The sequence below is a fragment of the Dermacentor albipictus genome, chromosome 10, assembly GCF_038994185.2.
Source record: "Dermacentor albipictus isolate Rhodes 1998 colony chromosome 10, USDA_Dalb.pri_finalv2, whole genome shotgun sequence".
Lineage (NCBI taxonomy): Eukaryota > Metazoa > Arthropoda > Arachnida > Ixodida > Ixodidae > Dermacentor > Dermacentor albipictus.
Genome location: NC_091830.1, coordinates 19,482,640 through 19,505,286, shown reverse-complemented (window position 1 = coordinate 19,505,286; position 22,647 = coordinate 19,482,640). Strand labels below are relative to the sequence as shown.

Genomic DNA, 22,647 nt, shown 5'->3' with positions numbered 1-22,647 from the left:
ACTTTTTTTTTTCACGGTGGTACCGGAGCTCAGAATACTTGGCATTTTTTTCTGCTCAGGACAGTTCGGTGTGTGAAGTGTTCATTCTTTGCCACTTTCAGTAGACAGCAATGAAACTGCCATTGCACATTTTTTTCTCGGTAGTTTCCCTCCATGTCCAGAACTCAGTTTCTGCCGAGCATTATACGTTGAAACGCTGACGTTCAAGCAAGCTTGGATAATAATTGTTGCGGCGAAGCCGTGTATCTATATACAACGTTTCGTCATACAGACATATCTTTGTCAGAATGCGACATCACTTTACCAGCCAACTAAAAGGTTGCCTGCGAAGTGCGACAAGGTCACTTTTGACAAATGTGCATGTCTACGTTATTGATACATATACGCCAGCAAACCTGTGGCAATTTGCCATAGTTGAACCCCTTTTTATGCGTACCCCCTTTTCGTTCATTCCGAATGCTAGCATAATCACAAACCCATCTCCAAAATAGGAGGGCCTCTCGTTCAAAGCACCGAAAGAGCGAGGAAGGAACACCGGGGTAAAGTACACGTTATATAAATGCGGTAACAGTGAGAAACTACACTACTAGCGTCCCGACGCAAGCCGTTTCCTGAGCAGTTGCGCGCGAGACGTTTTGATCGGTCCATTGCTCGAGTTCTCTATGCTGGTCGCGACAGCGACCTCGAGAGAGAGAGAGAGAGAGAGAGAGAGAGAGAGAGAGAGAGAACACCTTCGTTGTAGGCCGGTTTCCCGCCTTGTAGCAACTACGTAGCAAAATACAGCGTTACAAGCGAGAAAGATGCGGCAGCTACGCACAACATTTCTATAAAACTATAAACAGTCTGTGCACGTGTAAACGTTCCGTATGCAAATCTACGTCCACTAAAGCACGTGTGGCGGCGGCGATGGCGGAAGCGGCGTGCGTAATATGGAGCGGGCGATACGGGATAAGGCGCTTCCCGCCGCCGCCGCCGCCGAAGCAATGAGATAACACTCTATGTCAGCGTATACAAAGCACTTGAAGATTCAGCGAGCGAAAAAAAAACCCGAGCGACGTCATGGGACGAGGGGCACAACTCTTCTTGGTGAACGGCACGTGGTGATAACTGCGTCGAGCCTTCTTTTAGAATCGCATCGCGTTAGCGACAGAAAAGATGTACTTTGCGAGAAAGTACCATCACTTAAGTGCGCAGAAAGACGTTTCAATAACTACTTAAATCAGGGAAATGCAGATTTCTTTATTATACTGAGAACATTCTTCGATCTGCATCAACAGTGGTCAAGCAAGAGATGCCTCAGGCTGGAGCCAACGTTTCGACAAGAGGATCCGTTTTTAAAGATGTACTTTGTGGGAAAGTACCTTTGCTAGTTACTACCGACTAGCGCAGAGAAACGTTCTGAGCGGCTAAGTAGAGCAACAAAAATGCATGCAGGTTTATTATTATGTTTAGGACGTTCTTGATTCTGCACTATTAGTGGTCGAACGAGGGATGCCTCAGGTCATAGTCAACGTTTCGACAAGAGGACATTGATGATGATGGAGCCCTTTTTTCTTAACGTTAGCTACAGACTTAAGTAGCTTGTATTTGCCCACTGCATGCTCATCACTTGAAATCTCCCTCTTTCCGTGAACTCTTCCCTCCTTCCCTCCTTTTTACTGTCACTCTTAGGGATTTTTTCGGCCCAAAACAGCGCAGAGAGACCTCTAACATTGTTGAAAGAACATTGAGGCTCTATCACATTAAACATGGATTGTGCGGTGCTTGAAGCTAATTCGCCCAAGGTTTTGCAGACACCGAGTTACGAATAGGCAACGTTGCACTTTTATTGCGCAGCTTTGTCTCCCAGAGCACGGCCGTCGTAATCTAATATGAAGGCTGCTAGCTACGGAGCGTGGTGGTGCGTTGCTCGAGCTCCGCACAATCGTACCCACTTGCTAATCATTGAGCAATTCAGTTTTTAAAGAACTACTCGGGTTAACAACGAGCTTGTTACGTGGTGCTCCAAATTGGCTTAATACTTCGAGTTGCTCTCCGTTCAGTGCTAATTTGTGCGCGTGCGTTTTGTGCGAGTAAAGTTGTCATAACGCTAACGATGCCAGAGTTTGATATTTTTCTTCTTTTTGTGAAGCAGCGACCAAACATTGTTTAGAGCCACATTCGAAAACATTTTGTGTAATTTTCCGCGGAGTAACTGGACTTTTAAATTAGAAACTGCAACAACCCAATTTCAGTGCAGGAAAGTTATTCACAGAAAATAAAGTGACGCTAGGCTTCTGCCAAAGCACCGTGAAACCCCCGATTTTCTTCGAATGTCTTCATTCTATATTCCTTTCGGTGCAATTCTGGGCAACGCCAGCTACTCAGCAAACGCCAAGATGGAATGAGCATCCTCGACTTCCTTCTTTTCTTCGTGTATGCTTGTTTTCTACGTAGCATACTCGGGTTCAATGTCACCGCATAAGAAACAGGCGTACTTGCGAGTTGAAAATAAAAAGTAGTGGCTTTAGCCAGCTTTCTATGAGATACATCATAATGATTCATTTCAACATAAACTTTTGAGGGGGAAACGTTGTCAATCACCGAAGAATAGCACGGAGCTTTTCTAAGGTCGTGCTTAAACTGCTCTTCGCTAGTGCTAGTGATTAGCTAGAGCGTAGTGCGCTTAATTAGTGCAGCTTGTGCGCAATTTTTCACCCTCATGGTGAAAATTTATTCATCGATTATTAACAGTTTATTGTTGTTGGAAGGCTGGCGAGAAACTATGCCAGCTCTTCTAATATCATTACGACCAATAAGTCAATTGATCGAAACGAAGACGGCGCTTTATCACCACACGCCTCGAAGCGCGCCCTCGGTCCCATTCCGTCACCGCAGGCGATAAGTGTAGCGGCGAAACTGCGGCGAAGCATTCTCAGCGTGACGGCATGACTGACAGACGTATATTCACGGAAACGATAGCGTAAGCTCACGTATTCGTAGGAGCTTGTTTTGAACAAGCGAAGGTGGCGTCATTAGATGATGGTGCTCTGTGGCATTGAGTACAGTCGTGCCAAACCGACGATGACCCGCAGCGAAGCCTCCGCAGGCGCACGATTCGAGTCTGTTGAACACGCAATCCTTGACAGGGTGCGCAAATTTCCTGGCGAAGTAGTAATGACGTGAAACAGACTTCATTCGAACCAGGACAGGAGGCAAGCTCTGTTTCGGAGGGCACATTTACAGAGCTTTTGATCGTCGTAATGCACTGCGTAATAGGTAGTACCTGTTTTAACGAATATAATGAAACTTTTCCGAAGGCAGTGCATTGGAATAATGCCTTTTTTTTTCTTCTTCAGCAACACATTAGTCGCGGCGAACATAAGGAACTTAGTGAAAACAACCGCTGAACCGATTGCTTATCGTATGTTTTCCAACTAGACTATTTATGAATTTTGAGCAAATGCTACAATTATGAAATTGAAGCTGGTAAGCATTGACATGTTTACTTTGCAGAGAATCCAAAGATTGGCGCCCACTCGCCATAGGGAAGCTGGACAAGGTTGCAGGTAATTTTGATGACGATCAATCATTATCCCGCAAGGCCTTGCTTGTGCAGTGCAGGACAAAATCATTTGGAACGCCAGTGTACTTCATGATCTATTCTGGGAACTAATTCTCTGCAGATAGCTCATTTTGCTGCAGTAGAAGTGGCCGGGTGGCACGGCGACTGCGTATATTGTTTTGTATCTTGCTTACTTCAACTTATGATGTTATTTAATGAGATTTTTCTTTCTGAGCCACCAGCACAGAAATATTTCTCCTTTTACATTTCTTCTCGACATTGCCTTTCATCGACTACATTATACCTACTTAAAGAACAAGATACACAATCTAAGTGCATAAGGTAGATTCTCTGGACTGTGAATTGGTGATTTCAGAGGGTTCCGAAAGGGGACTTAGATGTTTGAACTGAGGACGCGTTCAGATAGCTCTCCGTAAACACAGGCCATTCTCCCGACTGCTCAGGCTTTTAGAAGTCATGACCATAGAAGAAAAATGTTTATGTTTACGCATGTTGAGACACTGCTTCGTCCATCGGATCGGCTTGGCAAGATCTTGCAACCGGACAAACACTGTATCTCGCATTGGCTGAAGATATACAGACATATCCGGAGCAACGGGGGAAAGACGGAAATGCTTATGCGTTTATAGTCATATTGAGCTTCTTTCTTCTTTTTTTTTTTGTTCAGCACTGACGTATTCTGGTACTGCCAAGGAAATTTGTTTATGGCGACGAACTCAAATATGTATCAGAATCCAGCAAAAAAAAAAACAGCACTATCTCATAACTTCTTTTAGGTTGGAGTTGAATTAGACGAGCGTTACACTGCCTTTCTCATTTCCTGCATAAGTTATCAATGTTCCGTATGATTTCTCTAAAAGCTAAGCAGAAAAGGTAGAAGATAATTGGATAATGATTGAAACAACTCAGCATGGAAACAAATGGAAAGTGAGCAGAAATGTGCGCACTTGCTTGCAGTAAATATTTTTGACGTTTCGGTAAACTGAGGGCTTCTTTCATTCACTGTAAGCGGCCAATCACGTAAATTCGCAAATCTTCATCGCTGAAATGGTCGGTGGCTAAACGTATCGCCAATCACTCTCCCTTTCGATATGGGACGCGTGTAACATACAGGAAGCAACCTTCAGCAGTCAGCGTATTTCTTGCTGAAGCGCGACACGAAAAAACAAATGATACAAACAAGAAACAAGCACTTCGTGTCGGAGAACACGTACATGGGGGTGACGTTAGATTGGCGCCCAGGGCCAGGACAGTACTGTGAGAAATGGTTACGTCGTGACACTGTATAGCTGTGAATGTTACTCTGCGTTCCTATCATCATGCTATCAAGCGAAGAGAGAGCGCCCTACGCGTCTACATGAGAACAATCTCGTTACTATAAGCACTCCGTCAAAGATGTACTCACGCTGAAATAGATGAAAAAAGAAAACGCCAAATAAACGCACGAACGAACGACCTAAAGCACGCTTACATAGATTTCTTTCTCAAGTGCTACGCGTAATACCTCGAAGGAAACACTTCGCAGAGTATAGCTTTTATACGGCGCTATCGCTACGTGGCATGCGTAAACAGTGGGCACGCTTGAGCCAAATAGGCGGAGATCTCGGGCCCCAAAGGCAAGAGCGAGCGTCTGTATCGACCATATAGTAGAAGGCCCTGAGATCTTATCGGCTCCTTACGACTGTAACTAGACCGTCCAGCGTCATGCGTTAAAGGCAACACTCCCTAGGGATAAAACGGGTGACATTGTGTTGCCGAGCATTTCTTCCACCGGAAAGTGCGCTGTTGCCTGGAGCTTCCCGAAAACGCTGTCTCTTGGTACGATATATAGCTGCATTGAAGCCGGTAATGGACAGTGAAAACACGTCTATTTGTATCCCTATGCGCGAGACATGGTTTGTCTGAACAGACACTTAAGACAGCACGACAGCAGCATAAAGATGGCTCGTCTTTGCGTTTGCGACCCGTAAAGAACGATAACGTTGCGACCTTTGTGTTCGTAATGTCATACGACTAACTCGTACCCTTGGAATGCATACGCTAAAGCTAAGCTTGCTGTAAGATTAACCTAGCGTTTGTAGCTACTGTTTATATATAGTTCGGCTATGTAGTGTAATTAGATATTATGCGCAACACTTCATCCTAAAGATAAAAACTTTTTTTTTTTCAACGCTGCGCAAACGTACTGGACCTGCACTCTGAGCTCTTCGCATGAAACGAGAGAAAGAAGGCAAAGAGCACCGAGCGGTTAAATGCAGTTTTATGGATTACGCTGTTTCACTCGCGTTATTTCTTGAGGATATCTTACAGAACACTTTAACCGTAACAATACTTTTGCTATTGTGCTTCAGAGTTTTCAAGGGACTGAAACGCTCGAAAACCATCAGCCCGGGGTGTAAGCTTTTCAACAGGAATTCTTTTTTTTCCTCACTCTACTGTAAACATTGGCCTCGCCAAAAGCAGCTAGAGGGGAGTATATAAGCTAAGCGTGTTTAACCGTGTTTAATGCGTGTGCTACGTTTAATGCTAGGCACGATGAAGGATGTTTTCAAATCTTACAGAAAATTTATGGTAAAGGAGTGCCCAGATCCTAGCATAGTTTTGCTAATTTTGTTAACGTCCTCAATAAACTGCTTAGTACGACTGTTTTCGCAACCCCGAAGGCTGATTCAACCCGTGAGCACAGCCAGTGTATTTGTTAGTAAATTAACTTCCGCAGCACGGCGAAATTCTGTCCATCTTATTCCACACGAGAACTCATTGTTTCAATGTGGTAACATAGCACCACTTCTGAAGTTATAACGCATGTTGGTTCAATAGTATGTGAGCCTGTCTACTACAATGGCTTAAAAGCTTTATCGTCGCTTGAGCCCTTACTTTATGGGCAATATTATTTGCGAACACATATTTGAAATCGGAAAGCTCGTGCGATTGGTAACTTGAGTTTTGGATAGTTATCTAATCACCTATTTCTTGTCAAGGCTAACGCGTTTGTTAAAAGCTACAGCACTTAAATTGTTGCTGCAACACCTACTTATAATGTGCACAGCCCCTCGTACATAACTATGACAAAGTACTGCGCATAAATGAGAAAACTGAAGCATGGACACCTGCTTCGATGTGTTTCTTGCTTTTGTATAGTTTCGTGGAAACCATGTAAGTGTTTACAGTAAATTTTCTATCAATTCGATTCAATGCGAGGTTTCTCGGCTAGAAAAATTTGATGTCAGTTCGCATTTGTTATGCACTGTGAAGCCACCTAAGTGCCTGTTACAAGTCAATGTAGCTGTTCGTAGGCGCCGTGTAAGTTCATACTGTGATAGGTGGTATATGATTTGCTAAATATAATTTCAAAGTTTTAACAGATGAAAAATCTCTCATCGAAGCGGACGACTCATATCGGTTAAACAGCTATCCCCATTTGAGACTAGCATGTACAAGCAACTACAAACCGGCGACAACTTCGTCATAAAACAGTTGAACACTATTTTTCAAAGCTACTACCGGCGTTGGTGATTGTGGCCTCAATTTCTTTTATTACATTTGTTGTGTCGTTATTTCCGGACTACACCCCGCGTCAGACTTGCACACCACTGGCGTTACGTGGAGCGCAGTACTCGGGCTTTGAGAAAGTAACACGTTGAATATTTTTTCCTCGAAATATCGAAAATGAAAGACATACGTCGGGGCGACTTTCAGCAATACTGAGGCTAAAAACTCGCCCTCGAGATGGCAGCACTAGTGTCAGTATGGCACGGCCTTAGAAACCGTCTGGACAGCGAGAGTTGGCCTGAGTTTGTCAGGTCAGAATGAGCCGTTTTTGGGAGTAAAATAACTTTCACGCGGCGCGCACTTAATACTGTAATACGGTGCACACTGTAGATATAGCGCAAAGCGTAAAACCTCGACATTTAAACAGGTGTGGCCTGCAGATTGTAGTTCAGGAAGAACAAGACTATGGACACCTTTACGTGCGAAATTAGTTCGTTAGAGGCTTTCTTTACCCTTCCTTTTGGCGAGGTCAATGAAGTTTACGTGACTCTGGTTGACGCATCAGGACAAATGGGAAATCAATATGGAGGTATGACTTAAGAGAGAGATATCAAAGGAAAAAAAAACAGTAAAGGATAATACACCGCGAAAAATAAATTTGTCTAAAACAGCTTCATTGCGTAACGAGGAAGAACAAAGAAGGGCTGCTCTCAGCATTTGATTTAGATAGCCTAAATGTATTAATGTATGATGATTGGGTGTTTCCGTTTAAATAGGAGGTTAACGATCGTTATGGTTCGGCCCTGAAGCGCGACAAGTACGCCCAATGCTATCAACCGTTACTGAAGAAAACAAACGATGCTATTATAATCGGAAGGTTCTCATCAGACGGCTACGTTTCCAGACACCGAGTGATTCCAAGCATGCTTAGTCCAAAGTTTAGGGTGAACTGCTAAATTGTGTTCATCTGTGCTCGTTCAACATTCCCATTCAACCGCGTAGCCCTCTTTTGATCTAGAAAAACGACAATAACGGCTCATTTTGTAGTTGTATGCCTTAATTCCATGATTAGAACGAAGAAGGCCGCCTACAGATGTTGCGATAAGTGGAATTCAATGAAAGCGATGATGATGAGAATGTTTACCACCACCTATGCCGCGAAGGGCTTGTCGTAAGCCAAAGTGACGATCCCTCATGACCTGGGGTCGTAAAGACCCCTTAATTGAGGGGGTTCAAGAGGATATTCACGATCGTTATGGTTCGACTCGAAGGCGAGACAAATACGCCCGGTATTGTCAGCTGTTATCGCTAAGAAGAAGTTAAGGAAAAAGCGTAAGACGCTCTCCCCATCAGACGGTGATGTCGTACGACTCCGAGTCACCCCTGAGCAGGTACCGGACGTGGCCCGCCGTGCGCATGCGCAGTGCTGCCGGCGACGACGCCGCCGGCGGCGGCGGTGGCGGCGGCGGAAGAAAGAAGGACGACGGCGGCGGTCCCGCCGACGACGCCACCTGGTGGTGGTACTGGCGGCCGGTGGCGGCTGAGCTCGCCGCTGGCGACTCGAGCATTCCCAGCAGGCCCCGCTCGGTGGTAAAGGGCTCCCGGCCGTTCGCCTTCACGCGCCGAGTCTGCAGCGGCATGGTGGACCGGAGCGTGCGCCGCTTCTGCGAGAGCACGTGACCGGACGAGAGGGTGGGGGGGAGAGGGCAGAAGAAGGCGCGGGGGGAGAGGGAGTTTCATGTCACGCAGCTGCGAACGTGCCGCCAGACACTTCGTTTAGAAGGACACATCAGAAGGAAATGAAGCGAGACTATAGCCAGGCGCACTTCCGGTTTACTACCCTACACTGGGGGAGAGGGGCGGCGTGGGGGGGGGGTAGGGAATAAAAAAGCGCGATGGTAGTTCTTTCATGTCACACAGCTGCGAACGTGCGACCAGACACTTCGTTTAGAAGGAAACTTAAGAAGGAAAGGCAGGGAGACTATAGCCAGGCGCACTTCCGGTTTGCTACCCTACACTGGGGGAGATGGGCGGCGCGGGGGGGGGTAGGGAATAAGAAAGCGCGGTGGTAGTTCTTTCATGTCACACAGGTAGCTGCGAACGTGCCACCAGGTACTTTGTTTAGAGAGACAGATAAGAAGGAAAGGCAGGGAGATTAACCAGGCGCACTTCCGGTTTGCTACCCTACACTGGGGGATAAGTGAAGTAAGCACCAAAACAGAAAGAAATGTGGAGAGAACACCAGTTGAGTGCACACGGGAAGTCGTTTTTCGCTTGCTCTATGCATATACTTTTCTTATGCATTTGCTTGCATCTGCATTTTACAGTGCAACTGTTGTGATTGTAAGTGACTAAATGTGTTCTTATACAGTGATTTGTCTTACGTTGGGATGTTTTTCACAGTAAAAAAAAAATGTTCACTACTACTTTATGTTTTGAAGCACTGATCAACTTTTGGTTGTTCATCGAACCGAAAAGGTAACCGCCCCTTCCCTCCTACGTTATGTCCCACGGGCCGGGGCAAAGGACAGAGAAAAAAGTGTAGAGACAATAGGTTTCGTGGTTCTGCACATTCGATCTCTGTTCTCATGCCATGTACCACCTACTAGGTGCACCATTACGCATAGGAGCACCAGGTTTGCCGTTCAAACTGGTATATTACGCAATGTACCAGTACAAGATGGGTCAGACTTTTGAACAGGGGAGTGTCAGCAGACAGGTAGACAAAAAAGTTCCGATGAAGAACATAGCCACAGTTGAAGTTAGAGCGCTCCACCAACTTCCTTCAGGTTCGTCTATGTCTTCCTTTGAATTCGTGAAGAGAGGTTCAAGGAGACAGAGAAATAAAATTGTAGAGGGAGACATAAAAGCAGTCCAAGGGCAGGATGCTTCAACTTTGTCAATGTCTCCCTCACAAGTTATTTCCCGTATCCCTTTCTCTTTGCTGGCCACTTCCTGTTAAGAAAAACGTGTACCAAATTCGCCAAAGAACGGTCCTCTTTAGCATGGGTTAGATTGTTCGTAAAACAAACAAAAATGTTATGTTTCAACTTAACACAATTGCAATGCGTACCGCTGCATCTATAGCCAGAAACTGGTGCAGGTTAACGGACCAGTCGCGTGTAATTCCAGACCGTGTGTTGTCAGAATGGCCAATAACATTCCAGCCCAATAAAAGAAATTCTTGTTGAATACGTAATGTACAATTAATACGCGTTTGGCTGATTAATTTGTCATTGTTAACGTTACTTCCACTGCTTAATTTCACATTATTTGTATGCTGCTACAAGATGTGCAGCTGTGTAACATGAACCTGGTACTAGCCATTCTAGCTATAGTGCCCTACACTGTCTTGAGACTGTGATGAGGTGCTATTTATGTATTAATAAAACATTTCTTTGTGGCTGCGCTGCTGTAAAGAAAGTACCATGAGGTGGATTATTCTACGCAGTGCCTATGTATCAAATGAATTTAGGCGAAATTCAGCTTAAAATTTTACAGTGGAATTCAGCTTAATTTTTTACAGTTTGAACACAGATTAAACGCTTCTTTTCACATTATCGAAGAGAGCATTCAATGTGTGCTGCCTGTAGCCCGCACACGCCCTGTACATAGGTGGCCTCAATCTAGTGCCATGTATCATATGTCGCAAAATTTACAAAATCAATAGAGCTCAACGCCATATTGGTAATAAAGCCTCGTGACAACTATGGTTATCAGCACTGACTGAATAAACGGTGTATGCAGGAGTGGACATCTAACAGTAGGCCCCGATGTACTTGCTGAGTGCTGGCGTGAAGAGTGTCGTGAAACGACATTGTCTATGCCAGCTGACACGACAATTTGGACGGGCAGTGTCGACAGTGACGATGTCAGTGACGACAGTGCCAGTTTTGACACGACACTGTCGATAAGGTGCTTTTTGGTCCGACGTCGAGGGCTGTAGCTTGGGAAAATTTTGTGAAAGGTAGTTGGTCCGTTCGATTTGTCGTCCCAGACAGCCGAGGACTGCCACAGGCAATGCTTTCAGCCAATGAGCGTTGGCGTACGCGGCCTCTCAGACAGTCCAGGGCAGTCTGAGACGACAAGTCGAAGAGACCTAGTACGTGGCCTGCACATGCTACCTGTGACGCATAATAAAAGCTCTTAGTACGCGCTGTGCGGAGCTCAGTCTAAGTTGAGGTTTTGTTCATGAAGTGTTCTTCTTGTTCCGCAATCGGGATTGGCACAGACTGCAACGCGAAGACGTTAGAACAAGCAAAAATGTGCTTCTGCGTTTCTGAGTTCGTCACTGCGTGAAACACCAGCGTGATTGCTTCACTGACGTGCAGTTTTGACAGAGTGCATGTTTGATGTCCGTTTACCAAGTGTGCGCGCACATTTTTGTTATCGAGCCAAGAGTCCGTGCTCTAGCTTACTTCTCGTTCGAAGTCAAATATGCACATTTTGAAGGCAATGTTTGGTATCGGTGATAGTACTTGTACCAGGTAGAATCGCCTTTTTGTACATAGAGCGCACGATACACTAGCTGTATTACCTGGAAGATTCTTGACAGCTAAAATTAAGCACAACGTTCCAAGCGAGAAGCGCAAGATATGTGCTCTGTGAAATGGACATACGTTAATATGATTAGGACGTTCACCTTTATGTGCAGTCCGTTTCTTTGCTTTTGCTTGATCTGTCCTATTTCGGGTCTGACTTGTTGACATCAATACACGCTTCGACTATGAGGGACCACCGTGATATCTGCCGAAGCGGTTGGGCGTAAACTTTCTGTTCCGTGCGCGCGTCAAGGCTGGCTTCACCACAATAGCTGACCTAGTGAGAGTAAGCCAGCTTCCGGGCTTCCCCTCGTGTTACGTGGGATTGTCCGCATAGCGGAAGTGTTCGTGTGTCTATACAGTGTAACCGTTAACGTTTCACAATGCGGTAAGTTACTCTAATTTTTCGAGTGTCATGGGTCCAAGTGGTAAGGAAAGGTGCAGGAATAGACATACGCTGGCGTGGAGGGCGTTGTTTTAACTGTATGTTGGAATTGTAAAACCTGTCTTACTAGCATTTGTTATCTATTTCTTTAATTGCCAGTTTATCTGATGTAATATGATGTTTTGTTGCGCCATATTCTTGCATTAAGTTTTTGCATTTAGTAACAGGAGCCTTTTCCAATGGTAGCTCCTTCTCAATAATGACACATCCATGTATTCAATACATTTCATTAATAAACGACTGATCGTATAATTGAACCAAGCACTGTTATTGGCGACATAAGTGGAAATCATAAGTCCATCAGCCGCGACAAAGTCGGAGATTTCTTCATGTTAAGAGCGGGGAATAAGCAGTGTGTATTACGGCACTGTACTTGTGTGCACTAATAGTAAATTGGCGCCTATGTGAAACGGATCAACCAATTAAGATTGAAAAAACGATTGCTGTAGAAGTAATATTTGTAACTTGGCTCGCCTGATGCGTGCTAAGAAAGTTCTCAAGTTCAAAGAACCCTATTTTATTTCTCAGGTAAGGACGCTTAACAGCCTCAAAATAAGCTTACACGAATTCTCTATCACAATGGTTGAATTGGTATTCAAACTATCGCGAACCGGTTTGTGGGACGCCTGCCACTTGAAGAACCCTGTAAATGGCTTCAGCGCGTGTAGTGGTGCCATACATAGCGTGCTACGACTTCGGTGACTCACCGTTGTGCATACTCACCGTCATATGGCTTGACCAGAAGTCTTCCTTGTCTTCGATACAAGTTGCCATATGTGGGACACTCAAACAAGCGCCTGACGTTCAACCACACTTGTTTTCTCGCCGCGCTTCGACGAAACGAAAAGCGTGCCTTTACCGTGCTCGCCGAAATTATATTTCGACGTCTGGGTATGAAAATCTGGGTTTTCGGTTTTCCTTTAGATGCACGTGGACCAGTGTTTGCATTATCAGCTTAGCAATTGGTATCAGCAAGTCTTCTCATGCCTGCATTGTGACATCTAAAGAGTTAAATGCGAAGCTGGCGTTTACACTGTGAACAGTCTCGTTCTCCTGCTGTTATATGTTCGGCGTTACAGATACTAGCATGTTAGTACTTTCGCGATAACGCGGTTATTGTGTGATGACTTATGAGAATTCTTAAATATTTTTGAAGGGCTCTTGAGAACGATGACATTATTTCAGTACATGTTTGTATTTCTGCACAGTTTAAGGGAAACCAACGCCTGAGAAGAGCTGGAATAAATAACGTACTGATTAGTCAGAACATTAGCATCCGTGTTTTTCGTTTGGTTCATAGGTTTCTTGCTCAGTGCTAATCTTGACTGTTGTGTGAAGAAGTCGCAAACGGTCTGGCACGTGACACGTGATGATTCGTCGTACAAGACGTCATAAGCATTTACGACACTCTAACCAAAGTGCTTGCTACGCAATACTCTCTTCGGCAAACACTAAAGAAGGCACGAGAGGTCATCGTCATGTGCCTATTTTAAAATTTCCAGGACAAGTCAAACCGCAAGTAAGAATACACAACTCTTCTAGAAAAACGCTCTTTCTTCAGACTAGCGTTTCCGTGATAAAGAAAAAAAAACACAAAATCGAATCGAGATGCAGTATGCATTCCGCAGCCAAGGATGAAAGTAAACTCTATGGCAAGGCAGAGAACACGAGCAGAGGGGGTGACAGGCAACCGTGGGGAAGGTAACAAAGTAAGTCGACAAAGTAACCAAGAGCGGCTTTCTAGAAAAAGAAAAAAAACGAAGTGGCGGGCGTCTCTACGTGCCTGTAGGCCTATGGTCTACGCAGTCTCTAAGCTCTACGCCAAGAAGTGGAAGCTTACCGGTGTACACACGTTAGGAGATAGAGAATCAATGATTGAGCAGTGAATCGCGGTCGACCCGTCACACCCTCTGTCGTATGAGGCGTGCTGCCGCTCGAGATGTGCCAAACCGCTGTCTCATCTACATTGGTGAGGAGGGCGTACGGGGATCGCCTGTTAGGACTGGCATTCACCGCCTTATCGGGCGTCGAAGCGCTAGAACATTGTTGCAAGTGCCATGTATGAGTCAAGCTGTTTTAACTGACATATCTTGAAAAGAAGGATCGACGTTTCGGTATTCAAATGCATGCGCCAGTGTAGTGTTAAGTGGGGCCCATGTCCATCCCCATTGAGATTGACTTCTCTCTTTTTGAAAGTGAACTATGAGCAATATTAAAAAAAGATGCAGTTCTATCTCGACACCAAATGGATCCAGCGCCACATACTGTTGCCACCAGCTTTTAAGAACACAAATACTACTTTGTGTGAAACATTGCGTCATCAGCGTCGATAAAAAGATGCCCGTGAGTACATTTTTAATGAAATGATATCCCAGATGAAGAATCGAGGTAAAGCTATTCGCTCAGTTTCCTTTATGAATTTTTGTAAACAATAATTTTTGTTTGAACAAACCCGATAGATTTTGTCCGTGACAATAAGTACAGCGCGAGGAAGACAAAACGGGTAGGACTACAACGCACACGGTACCGTACCGTCTTCCTCGTGCTGTATCTATAGTCATGAGCCACCAAGCCAAACCTTCCACCCTATTTATCTGTGTACATACAGATGCTGTTGTTCGTATGTACCTGCGTCACTCCATTAAACGATTTTTTTTTCAGTTTCGGAAGGCATTGCCTGGTACTAAAAACCGTCTCTTAAGAACATCGGTTGCCGGTCTTGGGACGTAGGTGTCTATCACACTGAGAGGCACAATTTTCTTTTTGATGCAACGACGCGATGATGGTGTGTGATTGCAGGTCGATTTAGCTTGGCGAACTGAACCAGCATTGACCAGCATTGGGCCCATGATGATTTCGCGTAGCAGGAGCATTTTCACTAGGAAGATATTGTATTGCAAATGAGTTGATATGCCATACGGCAGCAAGATAAACATTGACAGAACAACTGCAGAAATAAAGAGCGCAGTTTTTTTATTGATACACAAATCATACTTATTGCTCAAGCCCAACTCTGAGGGAGATGTTGTACTTAGAAATGGCTGATCAAGCAACCTCATCAACTTAGTGTATAATACTGTTTTCTTAGTAACTACAAGGATTGGTGCTTCGAGCACAAGCACGTATTGGTATTGCACTGATGATGGCGTGGTCCTGGTTTTACGAAAATAAAAGGCACTACTGTACCTGGCTTCTCTTGAGCTTCTGTAAGCACATGTTCTATCATGAAAAAGCTCATTGTTGTTCTTAAAGGGTCGTCATACTTCGACGCAAATACGGCATGGTATGTGCAGACTGACGATATCTTAAATGTGTTCTGAAAGTGCGAAACTGACGGAAGTTAGTAGTACGTTATCACTGGAGTTTACAACTAAAGTTTTCCGAGAGGACAGAATTGTTAAGCTGTCCACTGGCTTCCGCTTGGAAGATCAGGAAGCACACCAAGGTATTTGAGAAATTGACGAACCGTGCTGCGTTTTGGACATTAGCTGCAACGCTGTGGAAGCTACGCAAGAAGTTCGGTCACGAAACTGTATCACTCCGCGTGTTTCACCGATGCTTCGCTGCTCGTGCAGTCTGCGCTTCGCTACGAGCCATCGTTGTTTTCTCGCGCGAGCATGCAAGTTAGGCTGCCGTGGTGAGCTGCAAATAAAATGAAACTCGAAAAGAGAAACAACCAAACGCAAATTAATCTAAAACAACACATCAGCTGCCGTATACCACAGTTTGTTTCTAAAGAATAAAATTTTTTCGTTCAATACTGATCTTATATAAAGAACAGCTTAGCTTCGCACAGTCGCAGTAAGGAAACATCGTGCTATGCAAAAGTACCAACGTTGCCACTGCAAAAAGTTTTTTTAGCCTCCACAGCGTTGCAAGTGTCTGAAACGGAGTAAAAGTTGTGGCCATAAGACGAATTTATTTGAATGTGTTCATTCGGGGGGGGGGGGGGGGGGAGGCTCCCTAGAGTTTGTCTTACCGAACAAGTGACGCGCTGTTGTGGCTCTGTGGCTAGGCACCCTGCCGTTGAACACGAAGTCGCGGATTTAATTCCCGGATCCGGCGACAGCATTTCAATGGGGGCGGAGTGCGAAAACGTCCGACTCGCGTTCTTTGAGCACATGTTAAAAGTACCGCAGGTGATTGAAATTATTTCCGCGAGCTCCACTGTGGTGTCTAGCTCTGATAGCATGTTCTTTGCTCTGGCTCGCTGAAACCCCGTCTACCTATAATTGATTCAATGATCACATCACGAGAACAAGAAAATTGCCACCAATGGACTGTTTTGCTGCATTTTGAACGCTCATAAGGTGTCAGAGATGTGCCAAGGTGAAGCGGACAAAAAAATAAATCAGACAAATGTTGCATCGAAAAAACGTTTTTACTAGATAGAAACTCAACGTAGAATTTGACCAACAAGTGACATAACATTTACAACAGAAACAAGCAAAACAAGTATTGAAAATGCACAACATAACAAACCTGTAACAGAAACACGTCATAAACGCCAAACAAACAATTCTAACAATATTTGGAAGGAAATGTCCATGTGAACACAAGTAATGAAACTGTTTGACAAACAAATGCACAAATAAAAAAAAAACAGATTACGACTTCCGTTCACAAGTATCAGATATTAATTTCTATTTACTGGAAGGGAGCACTAAACTTTCTGCCTGGAAAAAAGTATTCTCTAAAGATGTGTTTTTGGAGTCAGAACTATAGGCGGCGTAAGCTATCCAGCAAACCTCTATTTCTGCTTAAAACACAATGCTTATAACCGCAACGTTGAGGTGCTGACCCAGCTTTTAATAAAGCTCAATCTCGTCGGGAAAACTCACCGGAGAAAAGAGTCTGAAAACAGTAGCACAATAAGATCTTTATCGCGATCTACAAGATCTAAATACACTGATTGGAAACACTGGAAAGGGGGTCGAAACTAATAAAGATGTTATTCTTCCTATCAGTGGCCATGTTTGTCGGAAGATCTCGCTGTTCGTAAGTTTTCGACGCCGCCAGCGCCTGACCGGATTCGATAGAAGCACAATAGATACTCTCGCTCTGCATTATTATTCAGCTTCAAATAGCCTCACTGTTTATACAATGAGGTGTTTAAGGCTTTTCTGTGAACCTCACTCCAGGTGACCGGAAGCTAGGCCCTGATGACGTCATTCCTTCTCTAGGAGGCGCTTGGAGCGCTTGTACAACGTGGAGATTGGACTTGTATGTTGCCTCTGGAAACATGAAAGCTACGTGTTTGGAGCTTGCTTACACCCTCGGAAGGATTTCCTAGCTGCCCAACTTCCTTAAAGTAATGTGTTTAAAGCAGTATTCTAATCCTCCAGACAAGTGGACCCCACGGATTCAAACATCGGTATCCTTAAAATGACCATCAAATATAGTAAAATATGATGGGCATATATTCGAAGTTTCGAATCAGAATGGAATACTACACACTAGCTGTTCGTATTCGTATTCTTAAATTACTCGGTAATTTCGAAAATCGAAACTGACCAAGTCTTTCGCAAATACCGAATGACAATGTGTGGTTGCTCTTCTCTGTCTGCTAAACAAGATATCGCAAATCGACAGAAGTGAGACAACAACAAACATTTTCGAAACAGAGCAGAAACAAAATGGACAATGCAAGTCTTTTTTTTTTTATTTTGCGGCTGAGGTCCACATGACAACCTGCGGTTCTGGTAGTATGTCACTTAGTGATTTTTGAAGTCTATTCAATAGCAGCTACATCTGTTTCGCTACAACGCTCTCGCATTGTAGCGTTCTTGCAACGGGCCCCTTTACATGTGCCTGTGGCACACAAGTCCTTCAGAAGGTTGTTGTTTCTTTCCCCAACATTTCTATCTTTCTTTTTCGGTAACCATTTTTTTTTAGCATTTTTCGAAAGTAAGTCATACAGCAGCTATTATTTCTGTGAAAACTTGTTTGCAATCACGCTGTAAAGTTGTTGGGAGGCTATTCGTGCGGTTGCATTAATGAAAATTTTGAGCTTTGTTTTGAAAACTCATCCTTTGTCCCTTATAGTCAGCTGTTCTTTTTGCACTAGTAAGTATAAGCGTGCTACCTAACTATACCAAAATAAATATTCCTGCAGTTATTGTGTGTGCCTGCATTTGCATATTCGATATTCGATCTCAGCAATTTGTATTCGATAAAGATGATATTCGCCCGCCTTTAAAAATAATAAATTTGACTAGAATAGGAAAGTACTCTTTGTGCAAAATAGTGATTTGCTAGTGCAGAAGGCGAGATGCACGCAGGCTGAGATGTCAATGCCGTCAGTGTGACGTCACTAAGGCATTCGCGCATTTTGGGCTGCTTCAGTGCTAGAAAAGTTGACAGAAGTCACCACATTCAGCCTTGGCCTTCCTATAACATCAGTGCAGCCCTCACTTATCTATAATAAACGTTTCAACACCTCCTCAAAAATGCTATCACAATATGCTACATCACGGTTAACGTTGAGTGAACTTAAAGGTGGGGACACGATCTTAATCTTCCGCTTCCCGCGTAATTATCGCTACTCAGACCTACGCTCACGGTAAGACCTATTCAGCGTTTCAAGGATGCAAACTGTCAATCTAGACTGACATGTTCTCACTATTCAGTGCACCATTGAAGCAGGAGACGCCTCACGTTTCAGCTTAACAGTTGCAGGGCGACTGTTCGCAGCATTGTCATCGCTGCTGCTAGAGTCAGTGTCTCGACTAGAACTTTGGCACAGGTCTCTGCTAGAGCTTCGTTCTCTGGCTGGTCGCTTTCTTCGTCGCCTTCTAGCTTTGCTCCCTGGAATTTCCAGGAACGAAGGCTCAGTGTTGGTCCCCACGGTTCTCGTTCGAGATGCTGTGAGCACGTCCAGATTCTTCCACATGTGCGACAGGGGCTGAAGCTGCGGCTGCTCCGCGAGCTTTTCCTTGTCACCTTGACGGTTAGGCCTGGGGCTCAGATCGTAATAAGCTTCCGGGTCCCAGTCCTCCCAGTGCTTCGACGCACCAAGGAAAGTTTGTTCACAACAGAGGATAGAAAGGAAAATAAAAGAAAAAGAACGAGTGAGAGAAAGATTAGAACCAAACAAAACAAAATGAAAAGAGACAAAACGAAAGGAAACAATGCCTTCTGGCATAAACCTGCGATTGAAAGAACTTGTCAGACCATGTTGACGTTTCTTTTGCACATGGTGCTGCTGACGTAAATGATTTTGATCATTATTCGGTGCTTCGATCATGAGCACATAGGCGAAGTTTCGCTAACAAGGCAGAGTTATGCACACCTTGATGAAGCCTCTGTGTCGGTTTTAAGGCAGTATTAACAGTATCGGGGTACCATGTAACAATATGAAAGGAAACCTATTGAGACGTATGAAAGGAAACCAATCGTCTCTTGTACAAATGATGATTATTTGCACGGGCTAAATTTATTGAGCCTTGGTTTGTTAACTGAGGATGGCCATGAGAGAAAATTTGCCAATCAGGGGTTTCCTATTCGCACGACGTATTGGAGTAATGAGCATGGTCAGTTTACTGCAGCTTTGCTAAGTCCGAAATTAAAAGCACTGGTGGTAATGTGGTTCCTGTTGTTTTGTTTTTTTTTATTTTGCTCGCTTCCTTCTCGTTTTCTGTAGGTTTCAAACAGAAGGAAAATAAAAAGAAATATAGTGTTGAAGAAATCGACCACACTCCAGCGTCTACGTTATCTCTCCAATCAATACGTTGGCACAGAACACAAAATTGCTGCTACACGAATAAAAAAAGAACATTATAATGCCTTTGCAACTTGAGTTATATTTAGTAAAACCTTTTTTCTTGCTAACTTGCCCACTTTGGACGGTCGTCGGCCATTATTGCACATTAAAAGTGTGACGGGGCTCAACTTGGGTCACTAGGTATGGGATGGCTGCTGTTATTCCGAGCATGTTGTTTTGTCGCGCAGACGCGGGATCGAATCCTGGCCATAGCTGCTTAGGTGCACGTTATGGAACCTCAGGTTGCCCAAATTTCCGGAGTACCCACTACGGTGTGCCTCATAATGAGATCTTGGTTTTGGCACGTAAAACCCCACGATAGGTTTCTGAAGACTGGCCGTGCACAGAGGAGAACTTCGTTTTCAGCTTCTCATGCGCTTATTTTTAGTTTTTGTTTTTTTTTGGTAACGTTGTCATCTTGCCACACTTTTTCATTCGTGATCCAAACGCACCTCCTGGCTTATAAGAATTGTTTTCTTTGCATTTTAGTGTTACCACGTACCTAAATGGAAGACGCCTCGCTACACAATATACCACGGTAATGTCATCTCAAACAATAGCGCCGATCGTCGTAACGAAAACCAGTTCAGCACTATAGCAGCTTTTTTTTCAGCTACGCGAAATCTTAAAAAATTACTTGTGACAGCCAGAACAATTCCCACCCTTGAGATGAACTACTCGGCCAGGTGGGCATTACTTCTACAAGAAATCGAAATGCTTCATTGAACAATTACCTTAATTGCAATAATTAACGTTCTAATTACGCGTTTTACGGCACATGTTGCATATTATGAATTTTAGCAGGTGAGTTCGCAAGAAGCATCCATTAAAAAGGAATTCTCAGGTTTACACCTGTTTCGAAATATTTTTTTTTTAAAGTGTCCGACGAAATACATTGCCGTTCCAGTTATTTTTGGCTTTCGATGCATAAAATGGCGCTTTCCTTAAAAAGGTAAGTTGAACAACAATCCACGTTTACCACAAGTTAGACGGTGCATATCTCGAAACCGGTGCCATCTTCAGACGTCGTCTCAAAACCCCCTGGCTGAAACTCCCTAGCCTTGAAAACTCCGTAGCTGTAGAATTCGCCAATTACAATGTTTGATGCGAACTATTTAGTCAAAACCTTAGTAAAAGAACATATATTGTTTAGTCAATTCCGCATTCGATCAGTCGTGCAAGTAATGTCCGCCTCATCGAGTGCTTTAGTTAGGATTAGAATTGTGACATTTGGCAAGGGAGATTTAAAAAAATGATCCAGTTCAAAAAAAGTTTGGAGGGAGCTTAAGCTTCGCCTATAAAAGTGGAACGCGATAGCGTTCAAAGACCCCTTACTGTTTTTCATGCTTCCCGGCAACTGCAGCTTATGTAACCGTAACGTTTACCGGGAAAGGCTGGCTGTGAACTCTACGCGTGAAGGCGAGCTTTCTGGTAGAAACGCCGCCTCTTGCGCGGGTCGATTTCCTGTTATTGTTTCGCACGTTTAATAGTTCACTCTGAAAAGAGCTAACATAAAGGACATGCGCTGTCGGTGTTTTCTTTTTTTTTTGCACTACATTAGTTTGCGGGCTGCCGTTCTCAAAAACCCGAGGAATAAATTTGTAAAGAATGAAAGACAAGGTATGAGCAACTTTGGTGGCAGAGATGTGGTTGGGTAAGCGTAGTGCGGAATGTGGTTCGAAACTCTTTTTGCCGAGGTGACGTCCAACGCCAACGCGGGACGCCGACGCCGGATTTTCTGCGACACGGCCTCCTTAACGTCGTCGCGTTAAAAAAGACACCCCATGCAAGACCAGTGTTGTGTGTACCTGCGTAGTGAACTCACCTCAACAGCTCCGCGCCATTTGTCGGCGGCGTGCCTGGCGAGCTCGAGCCTCCGTTGCTTGCGTGTCTGGTGCTTCTTGTACACGATCTCTATCACAATGAGCCCTATACCACCCACGATACCGGCGCCCACCAGGATGAACACGCCTGCGATAAAACGCCGAGCCTCACTTTCAGTGTGCGCGCCAACACGAAAAACAAGAAGCGTGCGCTAAAAGAAAAACACACATAATTCGCATCGATAAGAACAAAAAAGTAGGCAAACAAAATACGTTGCTGGGCTAGTAGGTTCGTGCTAGTCGTAAACGAATACTGGTAAGCGCAGTTTCAAGACGGGAGAAGAGGAAACACTGATGCACAGTCCTGTGCGTCGGTGTTTACCAGTTGCGTGTTTACCAACTGCGTCGGTGTTTACCAACTGCGCTTACCAGTACCCATTTATCGAGAACAAAAATGTAGGACTTGTCACAGAAGCATTTTGCCAGGAATATTATTATGCCATTTAGAATTGTCAGATCGGGAAGAGAAACGTACGTGCCAACGTCTGCACTACCTAGTATCAACGCAGAAACAGTGCAAGGGGAAGAATAACGAGAATCTTTAGAATTGTGAAATCAGCAAGAATAAAGTGTGCACAAGCATTTGTACTGCAAAACATTGGATGACAGCCGGAGGACATATGTCACAAAAAGCATTTTAGCCAAAGGGGAGACCACACCTGCAGAATCTTGGCCGGCTCTACCGAAACGACAACATCCACCGACAGAATCACAGCAAAATTTTGCTGGACAACCCCCGAAGGCTACTGTCCGTGATTTGTGCGACCAAGACAAGCAGGTGGCTGATATGCTGCAATCGCTAATTAATACAATGCGCATCATACTGAACAAGCTGCCAACCCCAGCAGCTCGAAGTGCGCTGCAAATACTGGATGCACTAAATCCAGTGCTTGCTAGCATCGTTTAAGCATCATGGCTCGAACAATAGTCCCCTTCCACACTGAAGTTAAAGGTGCGTC

At 44.4% G+C, this 22,647-nt stretch overlaps 2 protein-coding genes across 3 annotated transcripts in view; both read right to left on the bottom strand.

Annotated features, from left to right (window-relative positions):
* Positions 1 to 22,647, bottom strand: part of BORCS5 (BLOC-1 related complex subunit 5) — a 343,941-nt gene that overhangs the window by 40,267 nt on the left and 281,027 nt on the right. The window lies entirely within an intron of this gene.
* Positions 16,406 to 22,647, bottom strand: part of LOC135911484 (glutamate [NMDA] receptor subunit 1-like) — a 139,800-nt gene continuing 133,558 nt past the window's right edge. For both annotated transcript variants that reach the window (XM_070526914.1, XM_070526915.1), the window contains exons 18-19: positions 21,631 to 21,776; positions 16,406 to 19,046 (exon numbers count right to left, since the gene is read on the bottom strand). In XM_070526914.1, coding sequence (XP_070383015.1) covers positions 18,669 to 19,046; positions 21,631 to 21,776 — 524 coding nt within the window. In that variant the 3' untranslated portion in view covers positions 16,406 to 18,668. The remainder of the gene's footprint in view (positions 19,047 to 21,630; positions 21,777 to 22,647) is intronic.